General features: G+C 44.0%; 1 protein-coding gene across 1 annotated transcript in view; it reads right to left on the bottom strand.

Annotated features, from left to right (window-relative positions):
* Positions 1 to 21452, bottom strand: part of CUNH16orf96 (chromosome unknown C16orf96 homolog) — a 39459-nt gene extending 18007 nt beyond the window's left edge. The window contains exons 1-7 of the mRNA XM_090279160.1: positions 21033 to 21452; positions 9128 to 9232; positions 7892 to 7972; positions 7596 to 7682; positions 6097 to 7492; positions 1928 to 2013; positions 1470 to 1580 (exon numbers count right to left, since the gene is read on the bottom strand). Coding sequence (XP_090135286.1) covers positions 1470 to 1580; positions 1928 to 2013; positions 6097 to 7492; positions 7596 to 7682; positions 7892 to 7972; positions 9128 to 9232; positions 21033 to 21452 — 2286 coding nt within the window. The remainder of the gene's footprint in view (positions 1 to 1469; positions 1581 to 1927; positions 2014 to 6096; positions 7493 to 7595; positions 7683 to 7891; positions 7973 to 9127; positions 9233 to 21032) is intronic.
* Positions 21453 to 21692: the final 240 nt, after the last annotated feature.

The raw sequence follows: 21692 nt of genomic DNA on the forward strand, positions 1-21692 counted from the left end.
CTAGCAGGAGGCCCGGTGCAGAGTGAAGGCTCAGTTACATTGGCTGAATTACTCAATGAAGGAATAAGAGGATTTTTTGCATCATTTGTTATGTTCATAACATTTTCTCACAGACACCCAGGTAAAGCAGTAACACCTATTCCTGATGTGTCTGCATGCCCTCATTTCTACTGGAAGGGCTGATCTCTTGCATGTGTTCATTTAAGATATATTTAATAAAATGTGTTATATACAAAACATGTTCTTCCAGGTCTTTCCAGGGTTAACTTTTATAAGTAATTACAGCTGTACTTCTTTCTTGCTGGCACAAAGGACAGGAAGGAAGTTGAGACAAAGGCTGCTTTGATCCATTTGGTGCTGTTTGGTTGGGCCTTATCCTCTAGAGTTTCTCTTAATGAGTGATGACTACTTAGAGACAGATACTGTGACCTTTCCTCCCCACCCACGCAGGGCAGGGCATAGTGCTGGGCACACATCAGACATGTTTAATGAATTGGCTCATCTCCATCAAGGAAGGGCACCAATATATCCCTAGGACACGGGAACCCAGCCTCTTTGAAGCAGTGACGAAAAAGGGCCCAGAGTTGGCAGGAGATAATGTTGTTTTTGACCTTGGTACTCACACAGGCCTGTAGCCCTTGTCTCCTGCATCTACATGCAGCCCAGGAGCTCTCCCTTCCACCTGCACTTACACTGGGAACTGGCTCCCCATAGAGTTCTTTTTCTGTCCGAGTTGCCCTGTATGGGTCCTCCCCTATTGCTCCCTGCATCCTAATGCATCCTACCAATAGCTCCCTGACTGGGGATCAGAAGCACTCATGGAAACCACCTCAGTTGTTTCTGTCTGGGCCTTCTCTTTCTACTCTTGGAGGTGGTCATCTCCCACTAGGAATGACCTTGATCCTTTCTCCAAATGTCTGGGCAAAGCATAGAATGGACTAGTCCTGAGGTCCAGCTCAGCAAGTCAGAACCCCTCAGGCTCATGGAGAAGGTGTCTTGTGGAGTGAGCTCCTGGTAAGTGTTCTGTATCGTCTCCACATGTCTCACATCAGCAACTCTGGTGTTCCAAAAAGGCCTTTTGGCACTGATCGGTCAGAAATGAAGTGGTGCAGGGGGAAAGTTATGAATGTAACAGTTAGTGCAAGAAATCCTCTGATTCGTGTGATTCTTTCAGCACATCTTGAGCCTTCACTCTGCACCAGGCACCCTTCTAGGGGTGGGTGACCCAGTGGTCAAGAAGATGGACACCATCTAGACCCTTCTGTTTATGTGTGTGTGTGCATGTGTGGGGGGAGGCAGGATTTGTTTGTTTTTAATTGAAGTATAATTTATGCACAGGAAAATGCCAGTAAAATTTCCACTGGTTCCCCTGCCTTTGGTGCATATGTGAAAACTTGGGAAGGGTCTAATATACCTATGAGGAATTGTCCCCTCAGCTGCCTGTCCTGGGACCTCCCAGATCTCCAAACCTTTAAGTCATCCAGGCGAATGTGGATTTTTTCCACTGCCCTGTCCAGCACGATGTAGTGATCCTTTATCGTTGCTATTTGGTGGCCCCAAATTCTCTCAAGTTCCTCCTCCTAAAAGGGGGAGACATAGACATCATAGGCTTCTGCTTCTGAGGTCACCATGGGTGAGCTGGGGCTTGAAGAATGTACCAGACCAGTGTATCTCCAACCTGCCACCCTCTTTTCCATCCCCAAACCGCCATCTGATCCACCACCTAGGACATGTGCCCACACACTGGGACCCCTGCACCAGCTGGAGCAGTACGTGGCGCTGCAGCTGCCTTCTCAGCCCCTCACTGCCCAGGCCTCCTTTTAGCTACAGGACAAATGTTCCATCTGGTTCTGGGTCATAGTCTGCCATCAGCTTGTCTCACATCATCATCATCTTAATAAAAGCTCTTTCTGCCTGGGACACTGACCTGCATCCTGCATTTCTGGAGATTGCCAATCTTTTCTTGCAGTATGTCCACTGTCATCCCAAGCTTGGCAGAGGTTTCCATATTAGCTGAAAGCAAAGGAGGAGGTGGCTGTTGGGGGCAGGGATAGGGGATGCACTTTGTTGAAAGCCCCACCTACTTCTGTTACGAGATGTCTGAGGCAGTGCTGTCCAATAGAGATACGGTGCGGTGAACTTGGGGGACTTTGACGTCATTAAAGTTTTCTAGTAGTTCATTTAAAAAATCTAAAAAGGAGCAGGTGACTTTAATTTTTGAAAGTACATTTTATTGATTATGCTATTACAGTTGTTTCCATTTCTTTTCCCTTTGCTCTCCTCCACCAAGTACCCCTCTTCCCTCCAGCAATCCCATCCCCATTAGTTCATGTCCATGGGTTGTGCATATAAGTTCTTTGGCTTCACCCTTTCCTATATTATTCTTAACATCCTCCTGACTATTTTGTACCTACCAATTATGCTTTTTAATCCTTGCACCATTTCCCCATTTCTCCCCCTTCCCCCTCCCAGCTGATAACCCTCCAAATGATCCCCATACCTATGATTCTGTTCCTATTATGATTGTTTGCTTAGTTTTTTTGTTTGTTTGTTTGTTTTTTAGGTTGTTTATAGTTGTGAGCTTGTTGTCATTTTAACGTTTATAGTTTTGATCTTCTTTTTCTTAAGTTTTCTTAAATGTGTCTCTAACATTTCATATAGTAAGGGCTTGGTGATGATGAGCTGCTTTAGCTTTACCTTGTCTGGGAAGCACTTTATCTGCCCTTCCATTTTAAATGATAGCTTTGCTGGATAGAGTAATCTTGGTTGTAGGTCCTTGCATTTCACCACTTTGAATACTTCTTGCCAGTCCTTTCCCGCCTCCAAAGTTTCTTTTGAGAAATCAGCTGATAGTCTTACAAGCACCCCTTTGTAGGTAACGCTCTGCTTTTCTCTTGCTGCTCTTAAGATTCTCTCTTTTTCTTTAGCCTTTGGCATTTTAATTATGAGGTGTCTTGGTGTGGTCCTCCTTGGGTCTAGCTTGTTTTGGACTCTCTGTGCTTCCTGGACTTGTATGTCTATTTTCTTCAACAAATTAGGGAAGTTTTCTTTCATTATTTTTTCAAATAAGTTTTCAATTTCTTGCTCTTCCTCTTCTTCTGGCACCCCTTTGGTTTGGATGTTGGCATGTTTAAAGTTGTCCCAGAGGTTCCTAAGCCCCTCCTGTTCCTTTCAATTCTTGTTTCTTCATTCTGTACTGGTTGACTGTTTATTTCTTCCTTATGTTCCAAATCATTGATCTGAACCCCGATTTCCTTCCCTTCTCCATTGGTTTTGTGTGGGTTTTCCTTCGTTTCACTTAGCATAGCCTTCACTTCTTCCTTTATGCATTTGCTCTACTCAAACATATCTGTCAAGTTTGTGAGCATCTTTATCACCAGTGTTTTGAACTCTTCATACGTTAAGTGGGCTACCTCATCTGTTAGGTTGGCTATCTCCTTGTTTCTTAGTTCTCCCACTGGAACCTTGATCTGTTCCCTCTTTTGGGCCATACTTCTCTGTCTCCTCAACTTGACAGCCTCCTGTGTTTGCCTCTGTGTCTTTGGTAGAACTACCGTACCTGTTACATTATGAGGGGCAGAGCCTCAGGTATTCATCAGTAGGGGGTGACCCATTTCACCATGTTGTGGTGCTGTATGTGGCAGAGGAGTCTGAGAGGACAATGCCTCTTGCTCAGCACTTGCCCCTTTCTAGGCACTTCTCCCACTTCCCATATGGGACTGGCATGTCTCCAGTTGTTGCCCTGGTCATTGTTCCCAGAGTTATTGAGGCTGAGGATATTCTAGGATATGGGGGCCTTCTAAACAAATAGACTCTGCTGAGTGACCAGGAGTTTCTTTCTCTGTCCCAGCCCCCTACTGGTTTTCACAGTCAGAAGCAATGAGACTTTATTTTCCCTGGCACTGGAACCATGAGCTGCACATTCTGGTCTGGTGCTGGGAGCACTCCCCAGGTATCTCTCACCACTTTTTTAAATGTATGACTGCACTTTCCTCTGACCAGCCACAGCCACTGTCACCGCCTCCACACTGCGTCCTCTGCCCTGGCTCCATCCCTCCTACCTGTCTAGGTGAGTATTTCTTCTTTATATCTTTGTTTGTTAGACTTCCATGCAGCTCTATGTTCTGGGATGTGTGGCTGTCTCCAGTTTTGAGGTAGTTGTATTCCTTCTTAGTTGTGGAAGGAGATGCAGCGTGTCTACCTATGCCTCCATCTTGTCTGGTAGTAGGTGACATTCATTTTAATAAAATATTTTACTTAACACAATATATCTAAAATAGTATCATTTAAATACATAATAAAAATTACTGGGATGCTTCACATTCTTTTTTCTGTACTAAGCCTTCAATATCCACTTTGTACTTGCCACTTAGAGTATATCTGAACTTGAATTCTCCCCATTTCAAGCACTCAACAGCCACAGGTGTCTCCAGGTTATCATATTAGACAGAGCAGATCTAGGGAAAATGCTCCAGAATTAACTAAAAAAGAAATTTTTTTTTCAGTATTAACTCTCCTCCCAAAATTGACCCTGAGCAAAACTATGAAGTACCTTATTTATAAGTATATTATTCACCACAAAATAAAAAGGAAGATTTAACAGAAGAGGAGAGGGGTTAAAAAAAAAAAACAAAACACTGTACGGGAGGGATGGGTGGAGGTGGAAGGGGGTATAGGGTGGATAAATGGTAATGAAAAAATAATGTTAAAAAGTATGCTATATTCAGTTCCAGACGAGAGGCCAAAAACTAATATACAGTACGGAGCTAGGAATGTATGAAAAATCCTGGCCAAGATATGTTTACAACCTAACTGTAGTTCTCTCAACAAACATAGCAGCTGGTCAGAGGTAGACTTTGGGCTATTACAGCTTTACATTTTTAATTAAAATTCATTACTATCAGAACCTTAGCTGTGCCCCAGTATTCACTGATATCAATGTACATTTATTTGTTTGTTGTTGTTTTTTAATCCCAGGGAGAAGGGGAAGGGAGGGAGAAAGGGAGGGAGAAAATTATTGATGTGAGAGAGGACCATCGATCAGTTGCCTTTTTCACTGGCCTCAGCTGGGGACACATGCCCCAGTTGGGAACTGAACCCGCCACCCAGGCATATGCCCTAACTGGAAATCAAACTGGAAACCTTTTGGTTTGTGGAACAATGCCCAACCAACTAAGCCAAGCTGGCCACGGCTCAGTATGGTTCTTTGTAGCTATGCAAAGTTTTTTTTCTTTTCAAGATTTGTAACAGCACTGCCCATCATGGGCGGCAACGCACATGGGTTGGACTTAGGTTAATTCAACTATTGTACTTGGCAGAGAGCAAGACAGCAAGATAATGATTTAAAGAGGGTAGGGAAATGGATCTCAGAGTGGGTTTCCAGGCGAGCAGCATCAGCAGCATTTCCCCAGGAAGGGTTAGGAATGCACATTCTGCCGCCCTGCAGTCCCCTCTCCCATAGCCTGAGTCAGAAACTGGAGATGGGCCCCATGATCTGTGCTTCACCAAGCCCCCCAGGGGGTGCTGAGGTGAGCTAAAAGTTGAGAACCACTGAAGTGGGCCACTGTGCCTCTCTATACCCCTCAGTGAGCATATGCCCATCATGGGCATGAAATGGGAGCATAAATCTACTGGTCCCACTGCCACCCAGAATATGACTATGATCTTTAAGGATCCACATGGTTGCCTGGCAGCTGTTCCTAATCCTGGATTGATCACTTCATCTGGGGTCTATTCAGTGTTGTTGGACATTCTGGAGGATCTGGATTTATCAAAACGCTGTACAATAGTACTGTGTTTTAGAGACTATTGAAAGGGAGATTTTCAAGAGCAATTTTGACATGAAATTTTCCTCTTTAAGCACCAACTTTAGACTCTAATTGCCCCTCTGTCCTAAGATAAGACCTCACTGTACACCCATTGTAAAGAATAGACTAGACTAGTAAGAGGCTAATGCTTACACCAAAGCAAATGAATGACAAATGGATGAATGTAGATTTTGTTGGGGCAGTTAAACAAAGGAGAGGAGGTGCTTCTCAAAGGCCACAGAGAGATCCTGAGCCCTTCCCGCCCTTCCCAGAGCCAGTTTGGGCCTACCTACATAACTCATGCGCTCTTGCAGGTTGGCTGACAGCTGGACAAACTCTTCTTTCAGGGAATCATGTCTAACAGGCATCTGTGCTATGTGGCTCATGGTATACTTGACAACTTTCTTTTTATCTTCGGGAGTCACAGCCTGTTTGGCTGCCAGCATGGACTGGGAGAGGGCAGCATCAGGAGGGATGAAGGCAGCAGCATACGAAGAAGAGAAGAAGTCTTCGCAGTCCATCTCCTGCAAGTCTTCAGTCTCATTGTCATTGGTGAAAGCCATGGAGTCTGTGGCCCCACGGGAAGACCCAGCACCCACGACATCTGCAAAGACCCCCAAGGGCCCAGATGTGGCCATGGCTGTTGCTACTGTGGCCAGTTTGGTGGCAGGGGCATCCTTGACAAAGTTGGCAGTGGTCTCAGCTGCCCGGGCTGCTGAGGTAGCAGCAGCTGCATAGCGGGCAGCAGCAGCTGTGGTTTTCATCCGTTGAAAAGCAGACTTAGAACTCTTAGGGGGCACTTCATTGGGGGCCTCAGCTCTGGGGGATATAGCCTGAGGGACTTTCATGTAATGTAAATAATCTTGTTCCTCACCTTCTGAAACAACTGGGAGGTGGCGCCTATCTGCCTGGTGAAACTGTGGCCGCAGTGGACGAGGCCAAGCAGAGCCAGGTTCTGTGGCTGGTGGAGGGGCCCTGAAACCCTGACTGTGAGCAGACAGGAGGCCCAACGGACCTTGGCCAGGCTGTAAGTAACCTAAGCCCCAGAAAGGCCCAGTGCTAGGTCTGGGAAAGCCTCTGGGATGAGGCCAGCCACCTGGCAGTAAAGGCCAGAATCCTGGTGGTATGGGCTGAGGGCTTGAGGCAGGCCCAGGTCCAGCTCCAGGTGCAGGCCCAGGTCCAAACGCAGGCCTAGGTCCCGGGGCAGGCCCAGGTCTATACACAGGCCCTGGTCCATACACAGGCTCAGCTCCAGGGGCAGTCCTAGGAATGAATGGAGGCCCAGGCGCTAGTGTGAACCCAGGTATCAGACTGGGCCCCAGCATGGGCCCAACTGCAGGCGTGGACTTGGGCTCTGGCCCCGGCATAGAACCAGGCCCAGGTCCAGGTGCAGGCCCAGGCTTGGCTGCTGACCCAGGCTCGAGCACCTGAGGCTGGCCCAACCCATGGGCCCCAGTGAGTGGAACTGCCTGGGCAGACTTCTCCTGTAGTTGCCCTGGGACCTGGTAATGCCAAATGGTCTCCAGGAGCTTGGGGAGTTGGACAGCCTCTGAGACCTGGCTGTGACCAACACTGTCAAGGTACTCAGTGGTCTGAGGATGGTCAGTCTCTGGGAACTGCTCTGCAACCTGCCACAGATCAGAATCCTCCATCTGTAGTGAAGCAGCTCCCTGTGGAAAAATTCCCTGTGGAAAAGGAAGCTAGGCTGACCAGGGCTGCTCCAGGCAGATCAGCAATCACCCCGCCTGCTCCCTCACACTTCCCCTTCCTCTATCCTTCTTCACTTACCGGGGGGAACATGGCCTCATGAAGGCCGCTCCAGAGTACCATGTCCTCAGTTTGGGGGATGGTGAGAATCTTGTTCTGGATAGTAGCCTGGGAGGTGAAGGAGGGGGTTGGAAATGAGGGATATGAACCTGGACAGTATGATGCCCTTGGGTGGCTCCCAAGTCCACACTGTCCTCCATACTTGCAAATAAATGAGTGTTTCCAGGCTGTGTTCCCCTCTTTACCCATTCCAGTCCCAGGTACCCCTGGACTTGGAGGTTGGGAGACCAGGGGCAAGAATGGGCTGAGGCCCTTACCACATCCCGCTGCAGCGCATTCATCTTCCGGTTTTGCCCTTTCAAATCATCAAAGAAAGTGTCTACTCTTTCCAAGTCTACCTGTCAAATGAGCCAAACCCAACGGTTAGGAGTACAAGTTCTGGTCCCGGCCCTGCTTCTTCCACTGCTCAAATATAAGGACTTAGCTCTAAGTGACTAAGAGATGGAGAAGGAAGAAAAACCCTACATGTTTCCCAAAGAGTGAGAAAGGGGTAGAAAAGTGTTCCCTGGACAAATAAGTTTGGGAAATGTTGGGCTTAAAAAACACCCAGTGGATTTTTGCATTGTAGGACTTCTCTGAAATCCACAAAAGTACAATAAGAATCTCCAAGAGGTGTGCTGAGTAGGCATTGTTTTTCAAACAGATTTGTCTAAGGGTCCTTTTTAGTGTTTCATGACAGTTTCCTAACAGTGTCTTTTCTGCTCAGATGGGAGCTACCTAGCCCATGACTGAAGTTCTCACAGTTGTTCTGACAATCAAATGTGTACACTGATGTTTGCACTGGGGACAATAACAAAATCATGTAATTTGGAGGCTAGTTGTTAACACCTCAGCCACGGTACCAACTCGATGGGTGTGTAGAGCTCACTTCTGAGCCCAGTTCTGACTCCTCAGCTAAGAGATCACACTTCGGAAATTTGATGTCCTTCCACATCGTGGTAAGGAGTTAGAATATGCCTAGGTTGATGCCCTTGTGGCTATAAAAGGAGTTAGCATGTAGGCTTGTGCTACGTTTATTCCACTTCTCAGCGTAAACAGAACTTTCTAGAAGAGGAAGAGGTGTTCTCTCTCTCCTAAGTTGATGGAATGTAAGCCTGGAGTAGCCAAGACTTAGGGAATACCTACCTACCTACCTAAATATGAAGCCAACCCAGAGGAAAATCATCACTGAGAGAGAGAGGTATTGATGTGGTATGACCACCTAGATCTAGCTATACCTAAAGACATCCTGGACTTTTTACCTAAGCCAGAATGAACTAAGTTTCTGTCACTTGCAAATGGTGTCCTAAGAGAGCAGGGTGAGGAACATAGCATGGTGGAAGTCATGGACAGTTCAGGGGGATGGGCCAAGTGGCTGAACCACATCAGCCCCCATCTCCTGCCCCATGGCTGTGTTCTTTGACTAAGAACAGGCTTCCTAGATTTATTCTGTCACTCAACCACCTGCAGTCCAAGCAGCATGGCCAGCTTGGAGGATGATGGGGAGGGTCTACCTTATTAAATACGTCCTTCAGCATGTCCACATCCTTCCTGAGGGTTTCAGTGGTGACCTTGAGTGCACAAATGTCAGTGAGCAAATCCTGCAGGGTCTTCATGGACTGGAGAGAGAGAGGAGGGGGAAATGCAAAGCTGGGTGTGGCTGGTGGAGAAGAGAAGTAAACTATTCAAGTTCTCTGATGATTGCCATGGACTAAGAAGTCCTCTTGGCTCCCCTAAGGCCTAGACTAGAACATATTTAGAGGCCAGTAAATGACACTTAAGTCAACAGTGTTCTGAGCTCTTAAGTTGCCTGAGTGGGAAGGAGGCAATGCTGTGTTTGAATGTATTCAGTAACCAGGAGCCACTCATTATGAAGCATCTCATGCCCTTTGGCGGAAACCATGGGAGGATCAGCAAGGCAGTTATGATTGGATTTACATTTTTAAAGGGTCCTTCTGGCTGCATGTGTAGATTGGTCCTGGGAGGACAACAGGGGAAGCTGGAGGACCAGTGAGGAATCTTTAGGCAAGAGCTGATGCATGCAATGCTGGGCTCATAGCTCAGTTTCACCACTGACTGGAGCTCTTACTGCATTTTCTAAGTTTCTGATTCCTCAATCATAAAATGGGTATAAAAATGTGATAATGTATATAAAAAGTCTAGTGTATAGTTAGGCATTCAGCTAACAAAAATAACAAGTAGCAAAATGGCAGAAGTACTTCTTATTAGTAATTATATTAAATGTGAATAAATTAAAATTTCTATTAAGTGACAGAGACTAGCAGAATGAATTAAAAAAAAAACAAACATGATCCAAACTCATGGTGTCTATAAGAGAAATTTTACCTTCAAAGGTACAAATAGGTTGAAAATAAAATGATGTAAAAAGATATATCATGCAATCAGTATCCAAAAGAGAACTGGAGTAGACAAAAGTTGTTACTAGAAACACAGAGGGACATTTATAATGACAAAATGATTAATCCATCAGGAATATATAATAAGCAAAAAACACGAAGCAAAAACCGGCAAAACAGAAAAGAGAAATAGACAATTCAGCACAAATAGTTGGAGACTTCAATACCTTATTTCCAATAATGGATAAAACAACTAGGCAGATCAGCAAGGAAATAGGAGACTTGAACAATGCTATAAACCAATCAGACATAACAGACATCTATAGAAAACTTCACTCAACAGTGGCAGAATACACATTCTTCTAAGCAAACATAGAATATTCTATAGGATAGAACATGAGCTAGCCATAAAAACAACTCTCAGCAAATTTTAAAAAGACTGAAATAATACAAAAATGTGTTCTCTGATCACAATGCAATTCAATTAGAAATCAATAACAGAAGAAACTGGACTTGGCTGGTGTAGATCAGTAGATTGAATACTGGCCTGCCAACCGAAAGATCACCAGTTCAATTCCCAGTCAGGAAACATGCCTGGGTTTGCAAGTCAGGTCCCTGGTTGGGGGCATTGCAAGCAACCAATCAATGATTTTCTCATTCCCTTCCCCTCTCTCTAAAAGTAAATAAATGAAATCTTTTAAAAAAATAACAGAAGAAATTTAGGTATTCACAAATATATGGAAATCAGACAACATTCGCCTAAGTAATGGGTCAAAGAAGAAATCACAAAGGAAACTAGAAAACACTTTGAGGTTAATTAAAATTAAAACACAATACACAAAAATTTATGGGATGCAGCTAAAGCAGTGCTTAGAGAGAAATTTTAGCTGGATGTGACTATATTAACAAAGAAAGATCTTGTATTAAGCCTAAACGTCTACCTTAAGACACTGGAAAAAGCAGAACAAACTAAGCCTATCACAAGTAAAACAAAAAATAAAACAATAAAGATTAGAGTGGAAACTAATGAAGGAGAAAATAAAAAATAATAGGGGAAATCAATGAAACTGAAAGCCTGTTCTTTGAAAAGATCAATGAGATCTTTAGCTAGATAGTCAAAGAAAAAAAAGAGAAGACTCAATTTACTAGAATCAGAATTGACCCTACAGAAATAAAAACAATTATAAAGGAATACTGTGAACAACTGTATGGCAACTAATTAGATAAATTGGATGAAATGGACAAATTCCTAGAGAGACATAAACTACCAAACCTGACTCAAGAAGAAATAAATAATCTGAAAAGTCGTAAAACAAGTGAAGAGATTGAAATAGTTATTTAAAATATAGCACAAAGAAAGGGCCAGGACCAAACAACTTCACTACTGACTTCTATCAAATAGTTAAAGGACAATTAATACCAATTCTTTACAAATTTTTCCAAAAAATAGAAGAATTCCAAACTCATTCTATAAGGCCAGTAGTAACCTGGTACCAAAATCAGACAAAGACATAATAAGAAAACTAGAATATGGTTGTAAAAATCCTCAAAAATATATTAGCAAACTGAATCCAGGAACATATAAGACAAATAGCCCAATTTTAAAAAGGCAAAGATCTGAATAAACACTTTTCTAAAGAAGATATACAAATGGCTGGTAAGCATATGAAAAGATGTTCAACATCATTTGCCATCAGAGAAATGCAACGTAAAATCACAATAAGATATCATTTCGCACCCACTAGAATGGTTAGAATTAAAAGTCAGTTAATAATAAGTGTTGGTGAGAATTGGAGAAGCTGGAATCTTCACACACTGCTGGTGAAAATGTAAAATGGTGCAGCCATTTTAGAAAATAGTGTGGTGGTTCTTCATAAATTTACACAGAGTTATCATATGACCCAGCAAGTCCACTCCTAGTGATATTCCCAAAAGAAATAAAAATATAGGTCCTTAAACTTGTACATGAAGGTTTATAGCAGCTTCATTCATAACAACCCAAAGGTGGTAACAATCCAAATGTCAATCAACTGACCGATGGGTAAACAAACTATGATACACTCATAATATGAAATATTATTCAACCATAAAAAGTAATGAAGTACTGCCTGGCTGGTGTAGCTCAGTGAACCAAGTGTCGCTGGTTCGATTCCCAGTCAGGGCACATGACTAGGTTGTAGGTCAGGTCCCCAGTTGGGGGCGCAAGTGAGAGGCAACCACACAGTGATGTTTCTCTCCCTCTCTTTCTCCTTTCCTCTCTCTCTAAAAATAAATAAATAAATAAACAAACAAATAAATAAATTATTTTTTAAAAAAAAGTAATGAAGTACTGATGTTACAAGGATGAACTTTGGAAAGCTTACGCTAAGTGAAAGAAGCCAAACACAAAAGACCACATATTGTATGATTCCATTTATATGAAATGTCCAGAATAGGCAAATTTATAGAGACAGAAAGTAGATTAGCAGTTGCTTATGGTTGGAGGTGGAGTAGGGATTGAGAGAATAGAGTGGTGATAAAAGGGTATAGTGTGTTGGCTCAATGGATTGAGTGCTGGCCTATGAACCAAAAGATTGCTGGTTTGATTCCCAGTCAGAGCACATGCCTGGGTTATGGGCCAGGTCCCCAGTTGGAGATGTGCAAGAGGCAACTGAGCAATGTTTCTCTTGCACATCGATCTTGCTCTCCCTCTCCGCCTCCCTAAAAATTAATAAATAAATAATTTAAAGAAAAGGGTGTAGGGTTTCTTTTTTTGGTGATGAAAATATTCTAAAATTGACTGTGGTAATGGTTGTATATATTCAACTCTTTGACTATAATACAAATCATTGAATTGTGTACTCTTTAAATGGGTGAATTGTATGGTAGGTGAATTATATCTCAATAAAGTTGATTGATAAATAAATAAATAAATAGCACCCCATGTTCTTGGATTGGAAGGCTTATTCCCAAATAGATCTATAGATTTAGCTCAATCCCTATAAAAATATCAGTTGGTTCTTTTTTCAGAAATTGACAGCCTGATCCTTAAATTCATATGCAAATGCAAGGGACTCGGAATTGCCAAACAATCTCGAAAAAGAAGAACAGAGTTGATGGACTCATGCTTCTTGATTTCAAAACTTCTACAGTTACAGTAAGCAAGACAGTATGGTGCTGGCATAAGGAAAGATATATACATCAATGTAAGAGAATTGAGAATGAAGAACTAAACCCTCAAGTTTACAGTCAATTGATTTCTCAACGAGTGCTAAAACAAATCAGCAGGGAAAGAATAGTCTTCAACAAATGGTGCTGAACAGCTGGATCTCCACATGCAAGAGTGAAGTTGGATGCCTACCATACACCATACACAAAAGTTAACTCATAATAGTTAACAGATTTACATGTAAGAGATAAACTATTTACTTCTGTATTGTAAAAGAAAACATAGGAGTAAATCTTTGTGACCTCGGTTAGGCAATGGTTTCTTAGATACATCACCAAAAGCATAAATGATGGCCCTTTCTTCACAAAAAAGAGAGAAAAGAAAAAGAGATAAATTGGATTTCATCAAAACTTAAAACTTTTTGTATCAAAAGATACTATTAAGAAACTGAAAAGACAATTCACAGAATGATAGAAAATATTTACAAATCATATACCTGACATCACATATTCAGAATATATAAAGAACTCTTACAACTCAACAACAAAAAGACAAATAACCCAAATAAAAATGGGCAAATAATCTGAATAGACATTTCTCCACAGATATACAAATGGCTAACATGAGCAGGAAAAGACTCTCAGCATCATTAGTCACCAAGGAAATGCAGATAAAAAGACACAATGAGATAGATATGCTTTACACCCAGGAGGATGGTTATAATAAAAAAGACACAGAAGTGTTGGTGAGGATGTGAAAAAATTAGAACCCTCATACTCTGACAGGAATGTAAATACAGCCTCTTTGGAAAACAGTCTAGTCGTTTCTCAAACTTGAAACATAGAGTAATCATATGATCCAGCAATTCTGCTTCTAGGTATATACTCAAGGGAAATAACTTACGTTCACTGAAAAACTCATACACCAATGTTCATAGCAGCACTATTCACAATAGTTTACAGGTGGAAACAGCCAAACATTCATCGACTGATAAATAGAAGTCCAGATATTGGAATATTACTTTGCAATAAAAAAAATAATGTATTGATACATGCTACATCATGGATAGAGCTTGAAAACATTATGGCAAGTGAAAAAGTGGGGGCTTAAGGAGGAAAAGGAATGGAGAATGACAGCTAACTGTTAAAGGATTCTTTTTCTGGCTATGAAAATACTCTAAAACTGAGTGTGATAGTTGCATAACTCTGTGAATATACTAAAATCACTAAACTGTATACTTAATTTTTTTTATTGAGGTATAATTAACATACATTATATGATTGTATACTTTAAATGGATGAATTTCTTTGGTATGTGGATTATATCTCAATAAAGGTGTAAAATGTAGCATTTTTGTTTTAGAAAAAACTGGGAGAAATTTCAAGACTGTCTATTAGGTGTATTTGGGAGTTATTGTTAATTTTGTTAGGAGTCATAATAGTATCATCGGATGAGTTTTATACATCCTGATTTGCTATAGACAGAAAATGCTTTGCACTGAAATCTGCGAGGTCCAGACCCCTCACTTTCCCCCCATCTCTTTGGGGGTAACTAGAGGACCAAATTACCTGAGCAGGAGTCATTCCCCTGATTCCACTCCTCCATGGGCAAGTACAGGCAGCTCCATGAGTGAGGACTGCACAAGAGGAGAAAGATTATTTTCTCACAAGGTGCTCTGTCATAAACATATGTTCATGATACAGTCTTTCCTACAAGTCAGTCAGGCAACTGCTCAGCTGGCTGCCTGCTGAGCAGCCCGGCACCAAGGAACAGACAAGAGTCACACAAGGCAAATACGTTATTCACTCAGCTGTTATTGAATGCAGGTTCACTCAAAGTAGAACATCAACATGCATTAACATCTTACTCACACCCTAACAATCTAAGAGAAATATAACACACACGGGGCAATTAGTGGGGAATAACGAACCCAAGTCCCAGAGTCTCAGTCTGCATGTTGGGAGACAGCACAGTGGGCAAGGGAGTCAGCATCTTGCAAGGAAAGGTATCTGGAGCCAGATGGGCAGACAAAGTCCTCAGTCCAGTAGGGCAGAGCCTCCGGCGGCCAATGCCAAGGGAGATCAGCATGCCATGGGGCAACACTCTGGGTGTGGAGCTTGGCTGTCTCAGTAGTGGTCTGGAGCTTGCCTCAGTTATACCTTAAAAGTGTTTTACTCCACCCTTCTGGGTCTCGTGATAAGTGTTTTGACACCTTTGATGGCAAATGGGGAATTTGCCCAGGAGCCTATGAATGGGTGGTCCCACTCTGCAGACATGACTGTTCTGATCATGTGTGCAAATATCTTGGTTGTGTCTCCTTGCCAGGTGTGTCTGCTCTGATTGTGTGTGCATATATCTTAGGTATATCTCCTTGCAGACGTGTCTAGTGTGACTTAGATAGTTTCCCTCTTGAACCAAAGTGTCAAGGCTGACTGGCAGCCATGTTGGTTGACATAAGTGATCCCATTTTGTTTTATATATTTTATGTTATCTTGACTGGACCGATGCCATTTTATTGGTCCTGCTCTCCACAGTTGCTCTCCTATGATAGTCAGTTACAGGTTTCTCAACCCAGACCTAGCCTGCTTCTCACATGCCCTGAACGCTAGGGAGGAAAGGGCAGTGGAGGGGCACTGAGGAAAGGTTAAGGTCTGTACTATGTTGCTGGGAGAATAACCTGGAAGGACCCACATGGCCCCTCGGACTGCAGTTAGGGCTTGGAGTGAGCCATGTTCAGGGAGGTGAGCCTGGAAATCTGCCCTTACTGGAAGTGGACACCAAGGCCTGAGGAATGCCCTGCAGGCACTCGCAGCCAGACTTGTCCAGACTTGCACTTACTCTGTGTCTCTTACTCTCTGTCTCTGAAGGGGGCTTTTAGAATGTAGATTCAGGTAGGTAGCTCAGTGCTTTCAAGAAGCCTAGAAAGATAAACCAGGCAATGAAAGAAAAATACCATATAATATCAACTGATACAGGAGACTAATGAACAACTCAAACAAATAAACAAAATTGAGCAAGAAACAGAGTAACAGTTATGGGGGGGGGGGAGAGGAGGGAGGGAAGGGGGTAAGTAGGGGAAGGCTTTAGTAAAGGAACTAATATAAATAACCCAAGGACACGGACAACTGGGTGGGGATTGACTGTGGGAGAAGGGGTGGGCTGGGTGGGGGGTAGCGATGAGGGAAAAAGTGGGACAGTTGTAATAGAAAAACAATAAAAATAAAATTTAGAAAAAAGAAGCCTGGAAAAGATCAATAAGGGGGTTCAAGGCAAACACCCCCTCAGACAACGAGCTAGACTGATCTATGTGGCCACAGTGGCCAGAGCTTTGAGAAATGGGAATGCTAACACCTCTGACCTTCCAGACAGACCTAGGAATGCAACGGTACTTCCTGGGACCCCAGGGAGGGTGCTGCCCACCTATGAAATTTATTACTATTATTACAGAAACTTCAACCCTGATTCTCTAAATCCCGAAAGTGTCTTCAATGCCCTTAAACTTAGTTAAGAAATTCTCAAAAATCAATATAAACTTAAAATTATTTTAATTGTGGAATATACAGTAGGAATTTTGAGTTGGAGGAGTAAAATCAGGTGGGACTTTAAAAAATAACTTTTTGAAGATTTTAGTTATTTATTTTTAAAGAGAGGGAAAGGGAGGGAGAGAGAGGGAGAGAAACACTGATTGGTTGCCTCTTGCATGCGTGCCAATCCAGAGATTGGCCTGCAACCCAGGCATGTGGCCTGACCGGGAATTGGAATGAAACCGGCAACCTTTCACTCTGTCGGATGATGCTCAACCAATTGAGCCATGCTGGTCAGGGCTAGGGAGGGAGTTTTGAAAATAAAAAAAGCAACAGCATCTTGTTGCAATCCCATAATGGGGCCCATGAGCTTATTTATGGAAACAGGGTTAGCCAGAACAATCTTATGAACATTTTCCCCTGTTAGGGCAGTGGCCAGGTGTTATCATCACAGATGAGATAACAGAGGCCTCAAGGAGACAGAGAGGGACTTACAAATGTGACTTTCTAAAACATACTGCCTGGAACATGGGGGTGGGGGCCTGGGAACCTGCAGTTCTAGGAAAGGTTTGCAGTGGGACTGGTTTTTGAGGTTATGGAGAAAGGCACACAGCCAGCAGGGGAGCCCAGGTTTTCCTACTCAGCACCTCTCAACAGCAGTGATTTAGCCCCAGTGGGCATATGGCAGCATCTGAAGATATTTTGCTTTGTCATGACTATGAGAAGCTCCTGGCAACATGATGGGTAGAGCCCAGAGCACAGGACAGTCTCCACCACAAAGACTCATCAGGCCCAAATGTCAAGAATGCCGAGGGTGAAAAACCCCTGCAATCTATGCTAAGTAATGACTTGTTGCAGTATTTAAGCCCCTAAATCTGGTGGTGGCATGACCAAGGGCAGCAGCCCTTGGGCCATGCCTGTGGGTCCTCTCAGACCTGTCGAGAAGCCTCCATGGTGCCTGCCCTAGTTTCCTGGGCACCATTCACCTTGACCGGTGTAAAGGATGGCAGAGGACACTAACCCAGCCAGCCCAGAGGAAGGGAGCAGAAGGGGGCAGGAGAGGTGACCCCTGCCATCAACATGGCATTTGGTTGCCAACCTGACTGGCAGGTGGGTACAGACACTTAGCTAAGCAGCACCATCTGAGAACCAGCTACTATGGCAACCCCCTACAATGGGTCATTATGGCAACCTTGGCAACCTCAGCCAGGCTCCCACAAGGCGACTTTATCTAACAGTAGGGACATTCCTAAGTGCACAAACAGTCCTCCAAGGACTGCACACCCAGGTGCAGACTTGTCTGTCTTCCCCTTTCCTGCGCTGGTTGGGTCACTCTGGGTACTCATGCATTCTAGAAGTCTTCATCCATTAAGACAAGTAGGAGGCAGGCTGCTCTGAAGGGGCTGGCATGTTGGAAACTCGTGTCTACCTCTCTAGCCTCCAAGGCCCTCCCTAAACTGCCCTCAGCCACCCATGCAGCCTTCTTTGTCTTTAGTACCAATTTGTTGTCTTCCAGTCTATCTTGTCTAATAGCATGGTCACTCCAGCTCTCCTCTGGTTACTGCTTACATGGAATATCTTTTTCCACCCTTTTACAATAGTCCCTCTTTATATCGCGATTCACTTATCACGGTCTTACTGTATCACGGGATTTTTAAAAATATTATATTTAATTATCACAGATTTTTTGCTATATCGTGGGGTTTTGTGGTACTGTATATGTATGTTGTTAAAGTTATGTAGGTTTAAGAGTGTAGAATAAGTGTAAGGTAAGAACGTAATACCCATGATAAGTGAGGGAATACTGTACTTTTAACTTATTTATGTCCTTGAATTTAAATGTGTCTTCCGTAGACAATGTATAGGTAGAACATGTTCTTTATTTTTAAAGATTGATTATGCCAATCTCTAGTTTTGTGTATGTGTGGTAAAATACACATAACAATATTAAAGTGAATGATTTAGTGGTATTTAGTACATTCACAAGGTTGTGCAACCATCACTTCTATCTAGAACATTTTTATCACCCCCAAAGGAACCCCAGATCCATCAGCAGTCACTCCCATTGCCCCAGCACCTGGCAACCACGAATCCACTTTCTATCTCCACAGATTTGCCTGTTCTGGACATTTTGTGTGTCTTTTTAAAAGATTTTATTTATTTATTTTTAGAGAGAGGGGAAGGGAGAGAGAAAGAGAGGGAGAGAAACATCACTGTGTGGTTGCCTCTCGCATGCCCCCAACTGGGATCTGGCCTGCAACCCAGGCATGTGCCCTGACTGGGAATCAAACTGGCAAACCTCTGGTTTGCAGTCTGGCACTCGATCCTCTAAGCCATACCAGCCAGGGATGAATGTTTTATATAAATGGAGTCAAGCAATTTGTGGTCTTTGTCTGGCTGCTTCCACTGAGCATGACGACTTACAGTTCATCTGTGTTGTCAATTTGCCTCTCTCACCTGGCATCAGCCTGCCTTGGGCAGACTGGACTCTCCCTTCTCCCTCTAACACTGGGCATGTTCTTTCAGGGCTCTGGGAACCTGACTCTGCTGAGGTCCCAATCCAGCTCAGTTTCTCTGCTCAGTTAAAATATCTGAATAATAATAGTGATCACTGATTGGGCACCTAGAATATGTGGAACTCTGCGCTAAGCAACTCCCATGCATTATTTCATTTAGCTTTAAGTCTTGCAATAATCCTGGGAGAAAGAAACCATCGCCATCTCCCCACCCTTTCCAGTTGGGAAGTGGCAGTATGCTCAGCGCCCCACATACCTACGTCTTTCACTAACCTACTCAGCCCAAGACTGGGCGAGTCTCCATTTTCTAACACTGTGATAGTGAGTGAGTTCCTTAACTGCTCTGTGCCTCAATTTCCTCATCTGTAAATTCAGGATAATAACAGAAACTGCCTCACAGAGTTGCTATGCAGATTAAAGGAGCTAACAGACATAATATCTAGCTTACCTGGCAAATAATGAGCCCTTCCTTTCTGTGCTCGCCACACCTGACATGCTGTCCTGCTCTCGAGCTGAGCGGTCTTTGGCTTGTGGCCTCCCTACCACTGGTGGTGCCTCCTTTGCTGATTCCTCCCCTGAGGCCAGACCAGCCTTCTCTGGGGCAGCTTAATTCACAAAAGGAAAGACTGCACACCTCCTGGATGGGAACAAATGCTTTTTCCTGGCACGTGAGGAGACCTAGCCCACCTTCCAGCTCATTGTCCACGACCCTCCTCTGGGGGGTCCCTTATGTCCCAAGTGTGCCCTGTGCTGGCTCCTGCCACTTACTCATCTAGAAAGGGCCCCCTTCCAATATCTGTCTGCTGAATTTCTATCCACCTTTCCAGAGCCATCTCAACCCACCTCAACCCTGACTCCCTTCTCCCAAAGCTCTGTTCCCAGTTCTTTCTATGGCATGTGCCTCAGAGTGGTTCCTCCATTTGGTGGATGTTCTCCATCAGCCCCTGTATATCCATCTTTCATCCTCACCACACACTTGGGGCCCTGGAGGCTGGCCCACAGACACCGTTATTATGGTACCACTGGCCTTCCAGTTTAGCCAATGGGAGAATGACAGGAGAGAGTGCAGGGTATTCATTTCCCAAGATCCAAAGTCTTCCCCAAGACTACAGGTCCTGATGGATAACCACGTGCTGAGCAGGGAGGCAGGAGAGTACATGGTCCAAGGCAGGTCCTGGGTCAGAGGCCTCAGCTCCTCTCCTGCTCTGCTGTCACTGGCTGCAGTACCATCAGCAAATGAATGAACATTTCTGAGTGTCAGTTTCCCATCTATAATGTAGAGATAATACTCTTTCCCACTTTTCACATGACTGGTTCCTGTAGATTTTTACTGACCTGCTTTCTGTCTGTCACTCTTGCTAGAACATGAACTCCATTTTACCAGGACTACCATGGCACCTCCCCCTCATGGGAGGTCCTCGATTATTTTTTTTTTTTTTGATTGAGGTAAGATTCACATAACATACAATAAACTATTTTAAAGAGAATAAGTTAGTGGCATTTAGTACATTCACAATACAACCACTGCCTCCATCTGGTGCCAAAATATTTCCGTCACCCCAAAAGAAGATCCTGTAGCCAATAAGCAAACACTCCCCATTCCCAACTCCATCCAGCCCCGGTGACCACAAACTTGCTTTCTGTTTCTATGGATGCGCCCATTCTGGACATTTCATATAGATGAAATCACACAATATGTGGTCTTTGTGTCTGGTTTCTTTCCTCAATTCTTGATGAATGCAAGCTTGGAGCTTTGGTTCTGCCTGATTCCCAAACAAGGAGGGCACATCACAAGGGGATGGAACAGAATAGGGGGCGAGATGCCTGGGAGAAGAGCAAGGGGGCAAGAAGCCTGTGGAGGCCAGGTGGGTTACCTTTTCCATGGCTTCTTCATTGCCTTCCACCATCTTTCGGAGCTTTATCAGCTGCCACAGTTCCTGGGCAGGCCGACTGGTCCCCTGGCTGGCCTCTAGCAGATGAGAGGTAGAGGGCAGTTCCTGCAGTGTGGCCAACTGGCTCTCCATCTTGTCAATGCGGCTCACCACGTGATCAAAGACGTTGCTCAGCCTCTTCATGGGGTTGAGGATGGGCTGAGCATCTCCTTCCCGGGGCATGAATACGGCCTGTGAGGACTGGAGGAAGTCCTCATCCCCTGAGAGGACCTTCTGGAGCTCAGCCATGTGGATGTGCTCCAGGATGCCATGGAGCAGAAGGTGCAGGGCCTTGAAATTCACCACACCACACTGTGGGATGGCGATGTTGACCAGCTCAGAGAACGTGAGCGAGAAGCTCATTCTACCAGGGGGGGTCAGCTGGCATGGGGTTCTAGGTGTCCGTGGTGGCTTTCAGTGGATCCACGAGCTGCACAATCAGATTCTTAGAGACCCAGAGAAGCTGCAGGTCACAGAAGTCAGGGAGAAAATAGCCTCTGTCCTAGCCAGAGTTCAGATGAGATATTTTTGTTGCTAGGATACCAGAGAACCTGGCAGTGAGCGTGCTTCCGAGGGTCTGGAATGGGACAGAATAGGTACTCA

The sequence above is a fragment of the Furipterus horrens genome, unplaced genomic scaffold (assembly GCF_987537825.1).
Source record: "Furipterus horrens unplaced genomic scaffold, mFurHor1.1.pri manual_scaffold_5, whole genome shotgun sequence".
Taxonomy (NCBI): Eukaryota; Metazoa; Chordata; class Mammalia; order Chiroptera; family Furipteridae; genus Furipterus; species Furipterus horrens.